Raw genomic sequence first — 17,781 nt, 5'->3', positions numbered from 1 at the left:
TCTACTATCAAATCGTTCTTAAAATAGTCGTTTCTGTGTAACCGGAATAGATTCTGGGTTATAAAGGTGATCCGAAAAGCTTTTCTCCCTTAAAACTCTGATTTCCTCGGCTCATCGTTTGAAGAGATCTATTATCGTTCCGCCCCCATGGTTCTGCCTAAACGGAATTTTAATAAATCCAAGTTTAGAAAGGTGATCCAAGAAGCTTTTCTTCCTAAAAAGCCTTATTTATAGTCCATCGTTCGATCGATCGATCTATTATCGTTCCGTTCTTAAGACAGTTGTTTCTGTGTAACCGGATTTTATTAGATCCAAGTTTATAAAAGTGTTCCAAGAAGATATTCTTCCTTAAAGCACTTATTTCCTTGATCCATCGTTACATGAAATCCGTCGTGAATAGAGTTGTGTTTGCGTAACCGGAGTAGATCCAGCTTTATATCCAGCCAAAAACTTTAGTAGCGTTCTTCAAAATTTGTTTGAGTTCAATTCAGTGGTTTAACATCGTAACCCTCTAGAAACCTACATGAAAATAGCTTAGACCTTAGATCTTCTTTTAACTAACATTGTAATGTTTTCTAAATAGTCTCCTTCTCCTCTCATTTAGATTCGACACAACGCGCACCCATTCCATTGAAGTACAGGCAGCCATACGTAATCTCGTCCTCATGATCTCCTCGCTTTGCATGTGCGGTTTCAATGAGCTACGTCCGCCACAGGTGCAGAATACGCTTTTCAAAATGCAGAACTTTCAAATGCCACAAGCGAGCTCACGTGAGACCTGCGTACGCAACATCTACGCATTCCAAGTGCTGCAAACGGTCTTCCTGAAGTCCACCTCACCAGCGCTTTGCTGCACCATACTCGACGCCATATCGCGTGTCTATCACTCGGAGAACGCCAATTATTTCATACTCGATTCGGAAAATACGCTCAGCCAGTTCACAGAGCGCATACACCTCAAGGGTCCACAGATACAAGAGAAATTCTTCGATTTGCTCGAGTTCATTGTGTTCCAATTGAATTTTGTACCGTGTAAGGAGTTGATAAGCCTCTCACTGCTGCTGAAGAACAATCATTCGACTAGCTGTAGCATACTGTGCTTGAAGACGCTACTCAATATACTGCGACACAATGCGGTCTTCAAGGAGGTCTATCTTGAGGTCGGCATACTTGAGGTGTTTGTCACTTGCTTGAACCGTTATGCCGATCATGTACGTAAGATAACGAACTGCGATGAGAACGTTGTTGTTGTGCCCACGGCGGAAGATCTAGAGGATCTCACCGATACGCTGGGTAAGCATGTGCTCGAAGCGCTCACCATACTGCTGAGCGGTAGTAACAATAACGCGAACGTGTTTCGTGAATGCGGCGGCGCTAAATGTACACACGATTTAGTGAAATTCAAGCATTGTCGCCCACAAGCGTTGGGCATCATACGTGAACTGATACTATCGGCGGGCGGTGATGACGACATGCTCTTCATACTTTCCGTCATGCATGCGGTGCCACCATATCAGGTGGAGTTCAAAATACAAATACTCAACATGCTGCTGGGCTGCTTGAAAGACTCGCACCGCACGCGCACTGTGTTCCGAAAGGTGGGTGGTTTCGTGTATCTCACCAGCGTTTTCGTCTCGCTCGATGGCAAGTTGTGTGATGAGCCGTTGGCAAATGTAGAGCCTGACGCGCAGTTGATTACACAGGATGATCTGATATTATTGCTGCAAATTGTTTGTCAAACACTGGCGACGGCGATGCGCTTCGAGCCGGCTAATGCGAAATTCTTTCATCAGGAGATTTGCACCGCCTCACTGTGCGACACGCTGCGGCTGTTGGGCTGCTTTGGCAGCGCCACTGAGCTACATGATTTTAAAAGCGAGTACAAGAATGACAGCGCCATGCAGAAATACTTTCATGAGGTATTCGCGGGCGATATATTGAATTTTAGGTGAGTACTTACGCGATCTTTTTTGTATAGATGCGAGTCCACTATATTTTTTGTCTCTAACTCTCACAGCTTCAACTCGGACATACCGCGCTCATTGTCTTACGTCTGCGTAGTTTACCGCCTGTTGTACAGCATCGCCCTGGACAACTTTGAAACACCAAATTTGGCTGGCGTCATAACGCTCTTCAGCGACACACACACGCGTTCACCCAGCAAAGAATTGCCGCCGGCGCACCCAAATCAATTGAATCTGACACAGCCTACACCAGAGCCGCGCATTGTGCATCCCGGCGTTGTGCTCTGCATGCTGCAACTACTACCAAGCATCGAGCACGAAACCAGCGGCATGCTAGCGCTGAACCTGCAAGTTTATCTTAGCGAGATTATCAAATCGTTGGTGCGTAACGAACGCAATCAACAAATCATGTGCGACTATGGACTCGCCGAGCAGCTGTTAAAGATTGCGCGTAATGCGCTCTCAGAGGAAGCTAATCCGCTGCACGTTTCCATGCAGTATGTGCTGGAGCGTTTGGCTGCGCAGGCTTTACAACCCACAGAGTTGCGGGAGTTTCTGCGTCTTGGCGAACCACTCTCTTGCGCCGACATTGATTTGCGCACTCCCTATCGCATGGGTGGCCCAGTACCGCTGACGCGTATCAAGACGCTGGTTTCAATGACAACACCGCGTGATTTTCGAGCGCACGGCTCAAGCACGCTGCCGCCCTTCGTGGAGATGGATATGTCCGCAGAGGGTTTCGGTTGCTTGTATTTGCCGTCGTTGGCGCCACAAGCTACCGCAACCACCGGTGGTACTATCGATGCCAACACTATTGGTGGCATTGGCGCTGGAGATCGCATATTTCCACCACAAACGGGACTTACATACTCTACCTGGTTTTGTGTGGAGAAATTCTCCGATCCGAAAACAGATCCACATTGCGTTCGTCTGCTGACTTTGGTGCGCACCATACACAATCCGCGCGAAGAGAATTTGGTCTGTCTGTCCATATTGTTGTCGGCGCGTGATAAAGCGATTGTGGTGTCCACGCAGGAAACGCTAGTGACGCCGAGCAAAAGTAAGTGTTGTAAAAGTGAGGTTACAACAAAGAAATTAAACAGTATTATTATTTGTGGATGTATTTTTAAAGCTTATCTGCCACAATTCATGATCTTTGAAACTCTTTCAGGCCTCGGCGACTGGGAACCCGAAGGCTCAGATGACGGCAGCGCACGCATTTGGTGTCCTGATTTGCTGCACGAGGGCCAATGGCATAATCTGGTGGTAGTACTCAACCGCGCAGTCTTGAAGAATTCTAGTCTCTCACTTTACTTGGACGGCACCGTAAGTTTGCTTTCACAGATCTTGTAAAACCCAAAGTTCAATCTCACTTCTCCACTCTCTCTCCTTAGCCCATGCACACACAGAAGCTACATTATATTTCACAAAACCCCGGTGCTGGCTCGGTCAATCTCGCCGTGGCCAGTCAAGTCTACGGGTACATCGGTACACCGCCAATTTGGCGCCGCTACTCACGTCTCTGCTGGAAGCAGGGCGTCTGTCACTTGCTGGAAGACGTGCTCACTCAACAGACTGTGCACACCATCTACAACTTGGGACCGCATTATATGGGTTCACTGCAAGCGCCACAGTTAGGCAAGCAAAGCGAGCCGTTGCCGCCCTTGGTGCCAGAAGATCGTGTACTCTTGGGTCTGAATGCGAAGGCGGTGTCACAGCTGACTTTGGTGAAAATACGCAAGGTTTACAGTCGCGTGGATAACAAGTCAATCGCCAAGGTGTTGGGCATGAATTCGCATGAGAACGCCACGCCTATCAGGTAAATCACTAACAATTTATATTAAAAAGCTGACTTTGACTTACCTTTCCTTGCTATTTTCTTTTCTAGAATACTGCACAATTCCGCCGGTCACTTGGCAGGCGCTGGACGCTCACTTGGCGGCGTAGTTGTTGGCTATTTGGGCGTGCGCGTCTTCAGTCCACACCCCGTCTCCGCTATGATCGACACTGTGGGCGGTTGCAATGTGTTGTTGGGCATTATCGCCATGGCGCAGGATGTGGAATCGCTCTACGCCGGTGTAAAGGCGCTCACCTGTGTGGTGCGTAGTAATCGCGCGGCGCAAAGCGAAATGGATCGTAAACGTTGTTATCAAACGTTGGGCATGTTCTTCAAGAAGAAGAAGAATCTGCTCAATTCACACATACTACATTTGACATTTGGGCTCGTAGGCACTGTGAGTAGCGGTCAAGATATGTCGGCCATACCGAATGTTACCGCATTCCAAGATCTGCTGTGTGACTTGGAAATTTGGCATAATGCGCCAAATGGTTTACTGCGCTCACTGCTGGAGCATCTGCTTGAACTCGCTATTGAATCGAACGAGAAGAAGCAGAATGTTAAGATTATGGGTAACTTGCAGTTGCTCAATAAGTTGCTACACATAATAATCGACATACAGGATCACTCAACGCGCGAAATACTCTTCAATCTGATTGAGACTTTGCTCGGCGGTCAGCCACGACACAGCGATCTGTTGCTCTTCGGCCAGTACATCGCCGCTAAGCTACCGAAAGCGGAACAAATCGAGAAAGCGCTCATATTGCCGAGCATGCGCGCCACAGCGGGCATTAACGGTAACGCCGCTGGTGTCACCGAGCATGAACTCATGGCGCAGAACATTTATCTGCGCAACCGCTGCCTCTCGTTGCTGCATGGTTTGCTCTTCACGCCACGCAACACAGTGAACTATATCATCTGCGATGACATCTCTAAGACGCTAGGCATGGATTGGTTGCTGCTCTTCATGCAGCCGCATGTACACTTCACTACGGTTATAATTGCGGTACGCATACTGGTAGTCGTCTGCGCCAACGAGAATTTCATGGTGCGTTTTCGCGACTCCACACATAATGGCGGTTACTTGCGCTTCACAGAAATGGTGTCGCAGAAGAAAATGTTGGCACTGGGCGCGCCACAGCTGAACACGGGCACGCAGAGTAACGCTGGTTCGGTGATTGTGACCACCGCTAATGTTGTACAGCATTTGCCGACGCAGATTGCCGGTGAAGTGCGCACCACGGCGCTAAGCATACCAGGTGAGTTGGTCACTTGAATATTTTTCTATCAAATTTGTAATTTAAAACTCTTACAGGTTATCAAATGCTCGAGTGGCTGCTCACACATCATCTCGACGTGCCCGAACTATATTTTCTCATCACCGCCTTGATTATGGGTCAACCGGTGAAAATGATGGCCAGCGAGCATACAAAATTCGACTTGGATCGCGTGCGTCATTTCCTATGGGGCACACCACCCTCTTCGAATGCGCCGCTGCCAAAAATGAATGTCTGCCCTGAAGCTGTGTGCGTGTTGCTCGGCATGGTGCGCGGTATTGTGCACGCTACAGAGTGCGCCAAGTGGCTGAATAGCCATCCAGAGACAATAATTCAGCTGCTCTTCAATTTATATCAGAATGTTACCGATTTTATGCCCGTCATGATGTCTGGCGATGTCATCACATCATTGGTTGCTGTGCTATTCCCCAATTCGAAGGATGCTGGCAATGATTCCGAACCGAATAGCGGTAATTCAACACCCACCGATAACGGCACGGGCGCTTACTTGCTGCACGCGCATAGCGTAACCAGCGCGCCGGCGCATAAGCTGACACAACATCCAGTGCGCAAATGTATTATTGATTTTCTGCGTGTGATTGTGGTCGATTCGCTGAGCTTAAATATGCATGGCAAGACGACGCCCGTCATTGATCTGGTGCTCGACGCTTCACCCGAGTCAGCGGAAATGACGTTACAAGTTGAGTATCAGACAGAAATTATTACCGCTTTGATGGAGCATCTGCTCGCCGCGGATGTTTTGGTGGGCGAACAGGCCGCGCTGTCCATTGTGCCGTTGTTGCAGAGTCATACCCAACATATAGCGCCCAATGTGTTCTACTTCACGGCGCGCGTGGTGGATAAAATGTGGCAGGGTTGCTTAACACGCAATCCACATGACATTTTTGACTTTGTCATAAAGCTGATAGCGCAAGCGAAGCGTCGCTCCTCCTCGTTGACAATCGAACAGCTGCATCACTCACTCAATCGCACAATACTTTATTTGCTTTCGCGACCCACAGAGTCCATAACGGAGCAGATGAGTGTGCTGGAGGCTTTACATAACATTATCACACATCGCTTGCTCATTTTTGGCGCCGGCAATCATGAGTTGGAGTTCATCGGTTGCCTCACTTATTGCCTGTTGCAATTAACATCGGATATGAAGATTATTTTGGAGCCGGCGACCAGCCGAAATACCACGTGGCATGTTAATCCACAAACCGACACAGTCGAACCGAAGGATGAGGATCTCAATCAGTTGCAGGTATGCTTAGCTTGTATAATTTAAAAATATAATATTACAAACCAAATCTCTGGCTCTCTCTCTTTCTCTCTCAAACTCAGGGTCGCAATTTGATAGTGGGCGCCGCTTTTCGCGTCTGGGAGGAACTATATGTTTGCAAAAAGCCCGCCATCGAGGAGGTTTTCAAAGTTTCGCTTACCCCACCGCCACCCAGTTCCAAAGCGCCCGATTTACAGAGCACACGCGAGCAGGTTATGGAGCTAGCCTCCAAACTCTGGTTTAATTATGTCGATGCTGAGCGTAAGGCCTCCTATCGCATACCCTGGGAAATACACAATCAGATACAATCGAAAATACAGAAAGTTACAGGCGGCTTAACGCGCCTGGCGAGCCGTACGAAAGTCAAAAAGGATGAGCTCGTGCGCACCAAATCGACAATGAGCAAAGAAAATGCATTCGATTGCACAGGCATACATGTACAACTGATTAAGTAAGTACTTGGGAAATAGATACCTGGGGAATACTAAAAATATTTTTCCATCTCTGCAGAGATCTTTGGGAACTACGCTGCAAGCAGTATATACAAATGCAACAGCATACGCAACGTTACGTCTATCAAGACTGGACACAATCGGAGACGGAGTTGACACGCGAACGCGGTCTATGGGGTCCGGAGGGTAGTTCTTCGCTGGACAAGTGGATCTTGGATACGACAGAGGGACCGCATCGCATGCGCAAGAAGACAATGCGCAATGAGCTCTTTTATTTGCTTTATCCCTACAGACCAGAAATCGATTTGCCAGATAATGTAAGTGTAACGGAATTGATTGATCATAAAAATCAACAATTAATAACGCTCTCTTTCTTTCTGTCTATCTTTCGCTCTCAACAGCGTCAATTAAAATACAAGGTGGCCACCAGTTTGGATAGTAAAATCTACTACACACATTGTCAGCAACCGCCGCGCATACTCTGTGAAACCGAATCCCTACAACAACAACACTCGATACAACAACAATACTCAGTGGAAGCAAATAATGCAAAGCATGCACATGCCGCGCAGCATCAAAACTCCGAAACACAGGCGAGCGGCGGCACACCACCACCACCACACTCACCCACAGAGGCAGCTACAAAAAGCTTACAAAATCCACAAGAATCCATAGACACGAGCGCACCCGAAGAAGATGAGGAAGAAGAGGACACCTCCATGATGTCCGACAATGAGACATTCCTGCGGCTGCTGGAAGAGCAGGAGAAAATCTCATTTATGTTTCGTTGTGCGCGCATACAGGGTTTGGACACCTTCGAGGGTCTGTTGCTGTTCGGTAAGGAGCATTGCTATATAGTCGATGGTTTCACATTGTTAAAGAATCGCGAAATACGCGATATTGATACATTGCCACCCGGCGCTTACGAGCCAATCATACCGAACTCAGGTGGTCCGACGCGCACGCAAAAGGCGCGTCAGTGTTCGAAATTTGCTTATGAGGAGATTAGGGAGGTGCATAAGCGCCGCTATTTACTGCAGCCAATTGCTTTGGAAGTCTTCTCGGAAGATGGGCGCAACTATTTGTTGAGCTTTCCGCGTAAAGTTAGGAATAAGGTGCGTGAAAGGATGTGAAGCGGGGGTTTATGTAAATAAAGTTATTTTAATTTTCGGTTTTCTTTTTGGCAACAGGTCTATCAACGCTTCATGGCACAGGCGACGGCCATCAACGACAATGCACAGCTATCGGTGGCGGGACAAAAGCGCACAGCAAGCGTGGAGCAGACATCGGGCATATTCAGTAGTCTCATTGGCGAGACGTCGGTCACGCAACGTTGGGTGGTAAGTGTAGTCTTGAATTAATGAGAAGATGAGGCTGCTTTGACAACAACTTATAGATGGATATTAACCAATTCAGAAGTGAAATTAAGAATTTTAAGAACTTTAGTGAATAGTATGAAGCTTCACATAACTATTCAGATATTGATCACTATCGTGGAGTCATTATAATATACAGGTTGTACTTTCGAGACTTTTTTTTATTGAAAAGAGAATTCAACTATGTAATAAAATATCGATATGTTTTACATGTTATCGATAAATTTTAATCGATAAATAATTAACAAAATGAAATAAATAATCGATATGCCTAATGCGGGAATGCGGCAGTTACAGAGTATTTAGATAAATTTCTATCAAGAAGAGAATTGAAATGTTTAATAAGTTATCGATATTTTAAGCGATAGTGCATATATTTTGTATAATAAGGAAATAACACCAATTATTAGTCTTCAAGGTAACTTACTCTATTAACTAGTAGGGTGGAACGAAAAACAATTTTTTTTTGCTTAGCCTGGGGGTAAAATCTGTAGATTATAAAAAAAGAAAATTTTTGAACAAAAAAAAATTTTTTTTTTAACCCCTAGAGGCGGCACACTCAGTTTTAAAGCAGATTTCGAGTTAAAATTTTTTTTGGACAAAAAATAATAATTTTTGGTTTAAACTCTTCACGTTTATATAAAATATACCGAATGAGACGGTTTTTGACTCAAAATTTATTTCAACGCTTAAGGAAAGCCTGTTGTCGTTTAAGCCGTTTTTTAAACTCCGATAATGACCACAAAAATTTTTTTTAAGTTGATAACTGTTAATTGGCCATAAAAAGGACTCCCCACAGCTTCTAGAACACTTATCAAAATTTTTTTTTCGAAATAAAAATTTTAACTCGAAAATTTACTTAAAAACTGAGTGCGCCGCGCCACCCCTAGATGTTAAAAAAATTTTTTTTTTCTCCAATAAGTTTATAATCTACCGATTTTACCGCCAGGCTAAGTAAAAGAAAAAATTGTTTTTTCGCCCCGCCCTATTAACTAGTTAAATAAATTTAAATCGATTTTATAAAAATTCGATATGTTTAGTTCGGAAAATTGGTAACTATTAGCTCACCAAGTTATTAATTATAAGTAAAATAAAATATCGATTTTATAAATAATCGATACATTTAGCTGAGAAAATAGAGCTATTTTTTCAGCGAGTTATTTATTATTTCGATAATTATTCGATCATTTAAAATATCGATTATAAGAAAAATATCGATTATTAAGATAATCGTTCAGAGTAAGAGTTAAAAATAAAATAATGTTGATCACTAATATTTAAATCATCGAGTTTTCTATCGATTATTAATATCAAACCCTTTATATAAACATAGATATATATTGTTGATTGGACATAGTGTAAGGATTCCGATTTGAAAAGCAAAAGCTTTTTTCAGAAAAGAACATAAAATATAAAAACTTAGGGATTCCCAAAAAATAAAAAAGCATTGCTGGCCTTTTTTGATAGTAAAAAAAAATAAATGCTTTTGACAGAAACAGTTGGTGGTCCTAAAAAAATGGTTTTCAATAAAATCTTCTTTCTGCGATGAAAATTATAGTCATCAAAATTAAAATAATTTTGGAAACGTAAAATTTTTAATAAAACAATATATTGTTCATAGATTCCTAACCTCTTCTATAACTTCTATTCTATAGCGCGGCGAAATCTCCAACTTCCAATACTTAATGCATTTGAATACGCTGGCTGGCCGCTCCTACAATGATCTCATGCAATATCCAGTCTTCCCTTGGATAGTCGCTGACTATGAATCGGAAGAGTTGGATTTGTCAAATCCGAAGACATTCCGTGACTTCTCCAAGCCAATGGGCGCGCAATCAGAAGAGCGCTTAGAGCAGTTCCAGAAGCGTTTTAAGGTAAAGACTAACTTATTTCATTAAATTTTTGTGCTCGCAACTTTCTACTGTTTTCTTGCAACCATAAGGAGTGGGATGATCCGCACGGTGAGACGCCACCCTATCATTATGGCACCCACTACAGTTCCGCCATGATTGTTTGTTCATATTTGGTGCGTTTGGAACCATTCACACAGCACTTTTTACGTTTGCAAGGCGGTCATTTCGATTTGGCCGATCGCATGTTTCATAGCATACGAGAGGCATGGCTCTCTGCATCCAAATTTAATATGGCCGATGTGAAAGAGTTAATACCGGAATTTTTCTACCTACCGGAGTTTTTGAGTAATGGCAATAACTTTGATTTGGGTGAGTAGTGAACATAAAAACTGTGGCGGACATATTTTTGAGCTGCTTTAATATACAATATTTTCTTTAAAAACAGGCACAAAACAAAACGGCGAGACTTTGAATCATGTCATACTGCCACCTTGGGCTAAACAGGATCCACGCGAGTTTATACGCGTGCATCGGAGTGCCTTAGAGTGCGATTATGTCAGTCAGAATCTGCATTTGGTGAGTGCCACGTGATGCAAACAGGCGTAAAAGAGAGATCTTTATATTTTTTCACACTACTTTCAGTGGATTGATCTGATATTTGGTTGCAAGCAACAAGGACCCGCTGCTGTGGAGGCAGTGAATGTTTTCCATCATCTCTTCTACGAGGGAAACGTAGATATTTACAAGTAAGTCACATTTTTTTTTTAGCAAAAATATTTTTTCTATAAAAAAATTTACAACTCCCTTAGCATCGATGATCCGCTAAAGAAGAATGCCACCATCGGTTTTATCAATAATTTTGGTCAGATACCCAAGCAGCTTTTCAAGAAGGCGCATCCAGCTAAGAAAATGTCCAACTCACGACATTCCACACTAATCGATCCGGGCGCTTTAATACAAGGCAATACCACCGTTTTACAATCGGAACGTCTATTCTTCCATAATTTAAATAATCTTAAACCGAGCCTGCAGCCAATTAAGGAACTGAAAGGACCCGTTGGTCAGATATTACAACCCGATAAGACTGTGTTTGCCGTCGAACAGAATAAGGTGAAGAAAATTTAATGAAAAAAAATTTGTTCCCCCAAAATATGAACGACTTATATCGTACCACAGGTTATGATGCCACCCTCCTACACGAAGTACATCGCCTGGGGCTTTGCCGATCACTCGTTGCGCATTGGTCTATACGATTCCGATCGCGCTTCATTCGTCTCCGAGGCGGCCGCACAAAATTCGGGTGAGATACTTTGTTGCGCATGTCCCAATGGTAAAATGATTGTCACCGCCGGCACAAGCTCGGTCGTGACGATTTGGAAATTCGATGCGAATCGCAAGAGTCTCACTGTACGCAACTCGTTGCATGGCCACACCGATGCCGTGACTTGTTTGGCGGCAAGCGCCGCTTATAATGTCGTAATATCAGGGTCTCGTGATGGCACTGCCATCGTTTGGGATATGACACGCTTCACATTCGTTCGGCAGCTGCGTGGTCATGCGGGTGTTGTGGCCGCTGTCGCGATCAATGATCTCACTGGCGACATAGCGACCTGCTCGGCCACGTGGCTACATGTTTGGTCCATCAATGGTGATCCGTTGGCGATGGTGAACACATGTGTTGGCAGTGCGGATCGCATGCAGCAGATCTTGTGTGTTGCATTTTCACAGATACGTGAATGGGATCAAGAGAATGTGGTGATTACGGGTTCGACCGACGGTGTGGTGCGGGTGTGTAGCAATGTTTTAATTGCCGAAAATAATATTGTTTATTAAATACCACTTTTTTAACGCAGATGTGGTCCTTGGAGTACACACAAGTGCCCATCGAACGTAAGCTCAAACGCGCCACCGAAGTGAGTTCGCAAGATCGTCCGACTAGCACGGACCGTGAGAACTCCTGCGATGCAAAGGATGACGGTAAACTGAATATACTCAAGCAAATGAAGAGTCTCTCGCTGCAGGATGAAAATGGTAAGGTCCCTTACCTGTTCGTATAAACATTTCTTCAATCTATTTTTTTCTTGTCTTAACACCAAAAGTTATCGCCAAATCTGGTTCAGAAAGTAGCATATCAGAAGCTTCGGCGCATTCACAACACTCCACACATTCCGACAAAGCAGAGGAGACGCAAGAGTCAGAGCGCAAAGATAATAAGGATGCTGCTGGCAGACGGAAAAGTTCTTTGTCTGGTGCAAAGTCATTGCACGAAATGAAGGCATCAACCGTGGAGGGTGAAAGCATAGCAAGCAAATGCGTTGATGGTATGAAAATATATTGTACATTGAAGTTCAATTGAAATATATTAATGCGCAAAATATTTGCAGAGGAGGAGCGTACGATACGTCCTAGCAAATCAGACACAAGTCTGACGGACGGTTTCGTTATGGTAGACAATGACAAAGTCAAAAGTGAGCAGTCGTTGAGAAAAGGTAAGGATAGACTAGAATGTGAAGCGAAAGTAATCTATATTTCTTTATTCCAACATAATTATATCACATTAACGCATCTATAATTGACTAACTTGACTCTTTGCGATCGCATGATGTTATAATCATATTATAAACTAAATAAATCATATCGTATCAAATATACTGTATTGTATTAGTACAGTTGAGTTAGTCAAATTGCAATAATTTACGTCAGTTGATATAACACACATCACATCGCATCATAAGAATCATATGATATCACATCACATGTTATATACCCAAACTGATCCAATCAAGTTTTTCAAAGTATATGTTTATTAATCAAATGATCACAAGAACTGTCAAATCGCAACACATCAAACTAGTGATATGAAATACGATCAAAATAATCAAATGAAATTTTTAATACTCGTAGGTCACATGGCATCAAATCATCGCATTGAAATCAGATCAGATGTCTCAAATCCTATTAATTTTCATTATATCACATCACATGATTTGTACCTAAATCTTGCAATCAGACCAAATCAAGCTTTTTGCAACAGAATCATCATTTCACACCAGATTCCATCATTGAAATCACAGCATATGACTCATGTCCCCTACATTTTCCGTATATACTTCACGTGATTATTATCTTAACCTAATAAACTAGTCAAAACAAGCTTTTTAAAACAGTATAACAGTAACAGTTTTACATCAGATCCTGTCATTGAAATCGCATTATATGACTCATATTCTAAAATTTTTTTTTATTATTCTTCATTGAAATCACGTGATACCATGTCATATGACCTATATATTTAGAGATAATATTGTAAAAATCACAATAGAAATTCTAATCATAATGAAGTATTAATTAGATAGCTATCTATTTCCATCATACTGCACACATTTTGGAATCACATCAAAACTTTGAAACTTTTTCCTTATTTGTCTGTATCCTATAATCTAAAACTATTTAATAATTTCCATCTCTCTTAACCACACAGGCTTCAAATGGCAACGTCAATTAATGTTCCGTTCAAAACTCACCATGCACACAGCATATGATCGCAAAGACAATGCCGAACCAGCGAGCATAACAGCGCTCACCGTTTCGAAGGATCACAAAATCTTGTATGTGGGTAAGTAAAAAACAAAAAATTATCTAAAAGCAAATAAATTGACCTAAAATAAATGAATTCACCACAGGTGATGCACGGGGACGCATATTCTCGTGGAGCGTAACCGAACAGCCAGGCCGAGGAGTAGCCGATCATTGGCTAAAGGACGAAGTAACCGATCAGTGTGTGAAGTGTCACGTGAAGTGAGTGTGCTTTGAAAATTTTTTTATAATTATGAAAAATAATGTACAAAACTTGTAAATTTTTGAAAAAAAATATGAAAAAATTGTAAAATAGCTAAAATTATTTATATTTTTTGAAAAATATTACAGTTTTAGAAATATTTTTTTTTCGAAAAAAATTTATATTTTTGTAAAATGTTATATATATTAAGAAACTTTCGTTTTTTGTGTGTTTTAAAAAAAGTTATTATTTAAAAATAAAAAAATTTATATAAACAAAATATTTTTGGAAAAAATTTAGCATTTTTTATAATATATTGAAAAAAAATTAATAGTTCGGTAAATGTCATATATTTTTCAAAAATTCTTACATATATTTTGATGAAATTTGGTTTTTTGTGGTTTTAGAAAAAAATATTTATAGAAATTTTATAATCTTATTTTATACTATTTTTAGATTTTTTTATAGTTACAAAAAAACATTATATTTTGGAAAATGATTAAAAAAAAATTTTTTTTGAAAAATTTTTATATATTATATTACTATTATTGTTTTAGATTTTTTTTTTTAGTTACAAACAAAATTATATTTTGGAAAATAATTTAAAAAAAATTTTTTTTAATGTTTATACTTTTTAAAATTTTTTTAAATTTTACTTTTTGTATTATTAGAAAAAAATTTATATTATATATTAAGAAACAAATTGCTTTTTTTATTAAAAATTATAATTTTAAAAATGTTTAGTATATCATTAGAATTTTGTTATAAATACTTTCGAAATAAATTCAGTATTTTAGTAAATTTTATATATTTTATTAACTGTATTTTTTAAAAAGCTTATATTTTAAAATTTTTTTTGGTATATTTTTGAAATCAAAAAAATGTATGTCGATTTTTTTAAATTCAATACTATATTTTTATTTATCTTTTATTCAACAACTTCAACAGATTCAATCTCTACGAGCGCAAGCACCACTGTCGCAACTGCGGTCAGGTCTTCTGCAACAAGTGCAGCCGCTTCGAATCGGAAATCTCGCGCTTGCGCATATTGAAACCAGTGCGTGTGTGTCAGGCCTGTTTTAGTCAATTACGCGCCAACTCAGTGGATAATTAGAAATTGAAAAACCTAATTGTTGTAAATTTAAGACAAAAACATGCAAAAAATTAGCAGCAATTGTAACAACATCGGCTTTATAGTTTATTTTTTTTTTAATATTATAATAATATTATTATAAATGATTATTAATATTATACTCGTAGGCATATATTTTCAATTTTACTCGATTTTTTGTTAAAGATTTTTAAATTTGTATATATCTACTACTATATTTAATTTTTGTAATTTTTATGCATGTAATTTTTAAGCTGTTTTCTATTTTGTATTTGTATTTGTATTTTAAAATCTCATACGAAGATATTATTGTGTGTCACCATCAAACAACAAGGCTGTTTTATAATGCTATTAACAATTACATTTTATTTAGTTTAATTTCGCATACAAAGCAAACGCCAATGTCAAACACTTTAAGAGCAAACCAAAAAAAAAAAAATAATAATAAATAAATAAAATAACTAAAAAATTTCTCGAAAAAGTGAAATCGAAACCTTTTACATACAACTCGTCCCAAAACTCTGCTATTTCTAATGTAAAATAAACTTTTTATACTTTCTATTTATTTATTACGACAACTACTGATAAAATAGTATATTTTTTAAAATGACTATAAATTATTATTTAAAGACAAAATGGCAAAAAATAATAAATAAATTTATGAAAAATAAATTTCTAATAAAAAATTAAAAGAAAAATAAATATTGTTTAAGCTTTATTGCCGCTTAAGAAAATAGCAAACCAAATGTGTCTAACAATAATAACGAACATTAATAATAATCTTTATAAGATAACAATGCGCTTGCTTGAAACCAAACAGAGAAAGATATACCACATGCCACTTTGCGAGAAGCATATTGAGTTACAGCTACACAAAAATAAATAAATAAATAAATAAATAAATGAATAAATGAAAATAAAAATGATATTAAAAATAAAAAAAATATATATATATTAAAATAAAAAGTAATATAAAAAAATATATAAAAAATGTTAACGCTAAATAAGTATTGTAATTTATTGCATTGTACTTGTAAACTATTTGTAGTAGCAAATATTACGCGTTCATCTATCATTTTAGCCGCGCACTTTCATGCCCTCTATAAATATTTCCATAAATATACATACACACACTCTAAAACAGACACAAAAAAAAAATGCGCCACTTTGCAAGCAGAGCAAACACGCCAGCCACAAAGAGCGCATGTTATTGTTATTATTGTATTAATGCATATTACAAAGCATACGCTAAATATTGTAATTGAAAATACTATCAAAGAGCGTGCAAAAGACATAATTTCAATTAAAAAAAATAAATTTAAAAAAATCAGCTAAAAATTTGTGTTTATGCGTTTTGAAAAAAGTAACAAATATTTAATGAAATAAATTCTGCAAAATCTGCGTCTATGTATGTAATATTAATTGATGAGAGCACAATAATAAAAGCATAGAATTATTGAAATAAAAATATAAAAAATTAAAGAGAAAATTATGAAAAAAAACCAAAAAACTATTAAAATAAAAAAAAAATTATTAAGAACAACATATTCGCATGTATTCGTGCTATAAACGATAAAGACAAAAGTATTACGAAATTCAAAGGCAACAAATTAAGACAAATTGTATTAGAAAATTTAGCGATAATGGCAAAGAAATGTTTATGCTTATAAAATTGCAAAATATATTAGTGAAATTAGTTGGAAAAAAAAACAAAAAACCAATAAGTTTTTGTTGTGTTTTGAATTGGTGAGGAAATTTTACTATAAAAAGGGTTGTTGGAATTTTCAGAGCTACAGTAACTAAAAATATGACTTACTTCGAAATTATAATCAAATTGTGTGATCTTGAATGAAAGTTAGTTGGTTTTATGATTATTTAGACTATCACAGGCAAAATGGCAACCGCCACGTTACTTTAACTTTAATTTCGCAATGTCTTAATTTTATTATAATAAATAAAAATTTAAATGCAATAATTTCAAAATATTTAATTCTTCATATTTTTGTTCATTTTACATAAGTTTATTCCTTTGCTCAGAATAAAAAAATAAGTTATAAAATTTGTTTCCAATTTTTCTATGTATTTTTCCTTTTATAATAGCTACTTTAACCAATACTCGAAATTGAAATACATATGTAAGGTGTAGTAAAGAGAAATGCATTATCCTCCCAATTGATGAATTCTATATTGCGTTGTATTAGTGCGTTCGGGTTCCGATTATAGCGTTAGTAAAATTTTTCGTACTAAAAAAACTTCCCCACACTTTTGTGATTGCTTAACTTAGTGCTTGAGCAAGCCTCACAATAGGCCTGGTTTTCTTCGATAAAGACGACAACGCAAGCTAAGCGGCTGAATAAGTGAATAGGTTCTACATCTACAACAGCCTATCACTCAGCAATTTTGATACGCCGCTTCACACTCTGGAACCAATAATCGAAAATATTGAGAAACTAATCGAATCGTCTAGTCTGACAATTATAAAAGCACTGCTTCGATTGTCCAGCAGCTAAATATTGCGCAAGAACCGTGACAGTTTAAAAGAAAGCTCTATGTATGGGTGCCAGGATTGGCGAGCAGGAAGGTTTTGCTCTGTGTTTGGTGGTATTGGCAGGGAATGAGCTATAAGCTGCACTCCTACAGCCAAACTGTTAACAGTTCGGTACTGTCAACAATGGCAACGTCAGTAGGAAGCAATCACCCAAAATCGACCAAGCAGAAGAATTGTATTCCATTCAGACAATGCCAGGCCATAAACAGAGATACTGACTCGCCCGACACTCTGAGAGCTTGGTAAGGCGCTTTTATGCATTTACCTTATAGTTCAGAACTGGCACCAAGCCTTTATGTT

At 39.1% G+C, this 17,781-nt stretch overlaps 1 protein-coding gene across 2 annotated transcripts in view; it reads left to right on the top strand.

Moving 5' to 3' along the window:
• The window catches only part of bchs (WD repeat and FYVE domain containing 3 bchs), a 35,750-nt gene extending 19,093 nt beyond the window's left edge, over positions 1 to 16,657 (top strand). For both annotated transcript variants that reach the window (XM_014231718.3, XM_014231726.3), the window contains exons 6-27: positions 605 to 1,948; positions 2,018 to 3,024; positions 3,136 to 3,290; positions 3,359 to 3,783; positions 3,853 to 5,060; positions 5,117 to 6,345; positions 6,426 to 6,814; positions 6,874 to 7,132; positions 7,217 to 7,930; positions 8,006 to 8,155; positions 9,847 to 10,065; positions 10,134 to 10,413; positions 10,490 to 10,620; positions 10,687 to 10,790; positions 10,854 to 11,154; positions 11,221 to 11,832; positions 11,898 to 12,075; positions 12,144 to 12,365; positions 12,429 to 12,533; positions 13,526 to 13,660; positions 13,728 to 13,842; positions 14,771 to 16,657. In XM_014231718.3, coding sequence (XP_014087193.3) covers positions 605 to 1,948; positions 2,018 to 3,024; positions 3,136 to 3,290; positions 3,359 to 3,783; positions 3,853 to 5,060; positions 5,117 to 6,345; positions 6,426 to 6,814; positions 6,874 to 7,132; positions 7,217 to 7,930; positions 8,006 to 8,155; positions 9,847 to 10,065; positions 10,134 to 10,413; positions 10,490 to 10,620; positions 10,687 to 10,790; positions 10,854 to 11,154; positions 11,221 to 11,832; positions 11,898 to 12,075; positions 12,144 to 12,365; positions 12,429 to 12,533; positions 13,526 to 13,660; positions 13,728 to 13,842; positions 14,771 to 14,936 — 9,448 coding nt within the window. In that variant the 3' untranslated portion in view covers positions 14,937 to 16,657. The remainder of the gene's footprint in view (positions 1 to 604; positions 1,949 to 2,017; positions 3,025 to 3,135; positions 3,291 to 3,358; positions 3,784 to 3,852; positions 5,061 to 5,116; positions 6,346 to 6,425; positions 6,815 to 6,873; positions 7,133 to 7,216; positions 7,931 to 8,005; positions 8,156 to 9,846; positions 10,066 to 10,133; positions 10,414 to 10,489; positions 10,621 to 10,686; positions 10,791 to 10,853; positions 11,155 to 11,220; positions 11,833 to 11,897; positions 12,076 to 12,143; positions 12,366 to 12,428; positions 12,534 to 13,525; positions 13,661 to 13,727; positions 13,843 to 14,770) is intronic.
• The last annotated feature ends 1,124 nt before the right edge of the window (positions 16,658 to 17,781 follow it).

Source organism: Bactrocera oleae, chromosome 3, assembly GCF_042242935.1.
Source record: "Bactrocera oleae isolate idBacOlea1 chromosome 3, idBacOlea1, whole genome shotgun sequence".
Classification (NCBI taxonomy): Eukaryota; Metazoa; Arthropoda; class Insecta; order Diptera; family Tephritidae; genus Bactrocera; species Bactrocera oleae.
The sequence above is the reverse complement of the archived record's forward strand: the minus strand, read 5'-3'. Positions and strand labels throughout refer to the sequence as shown.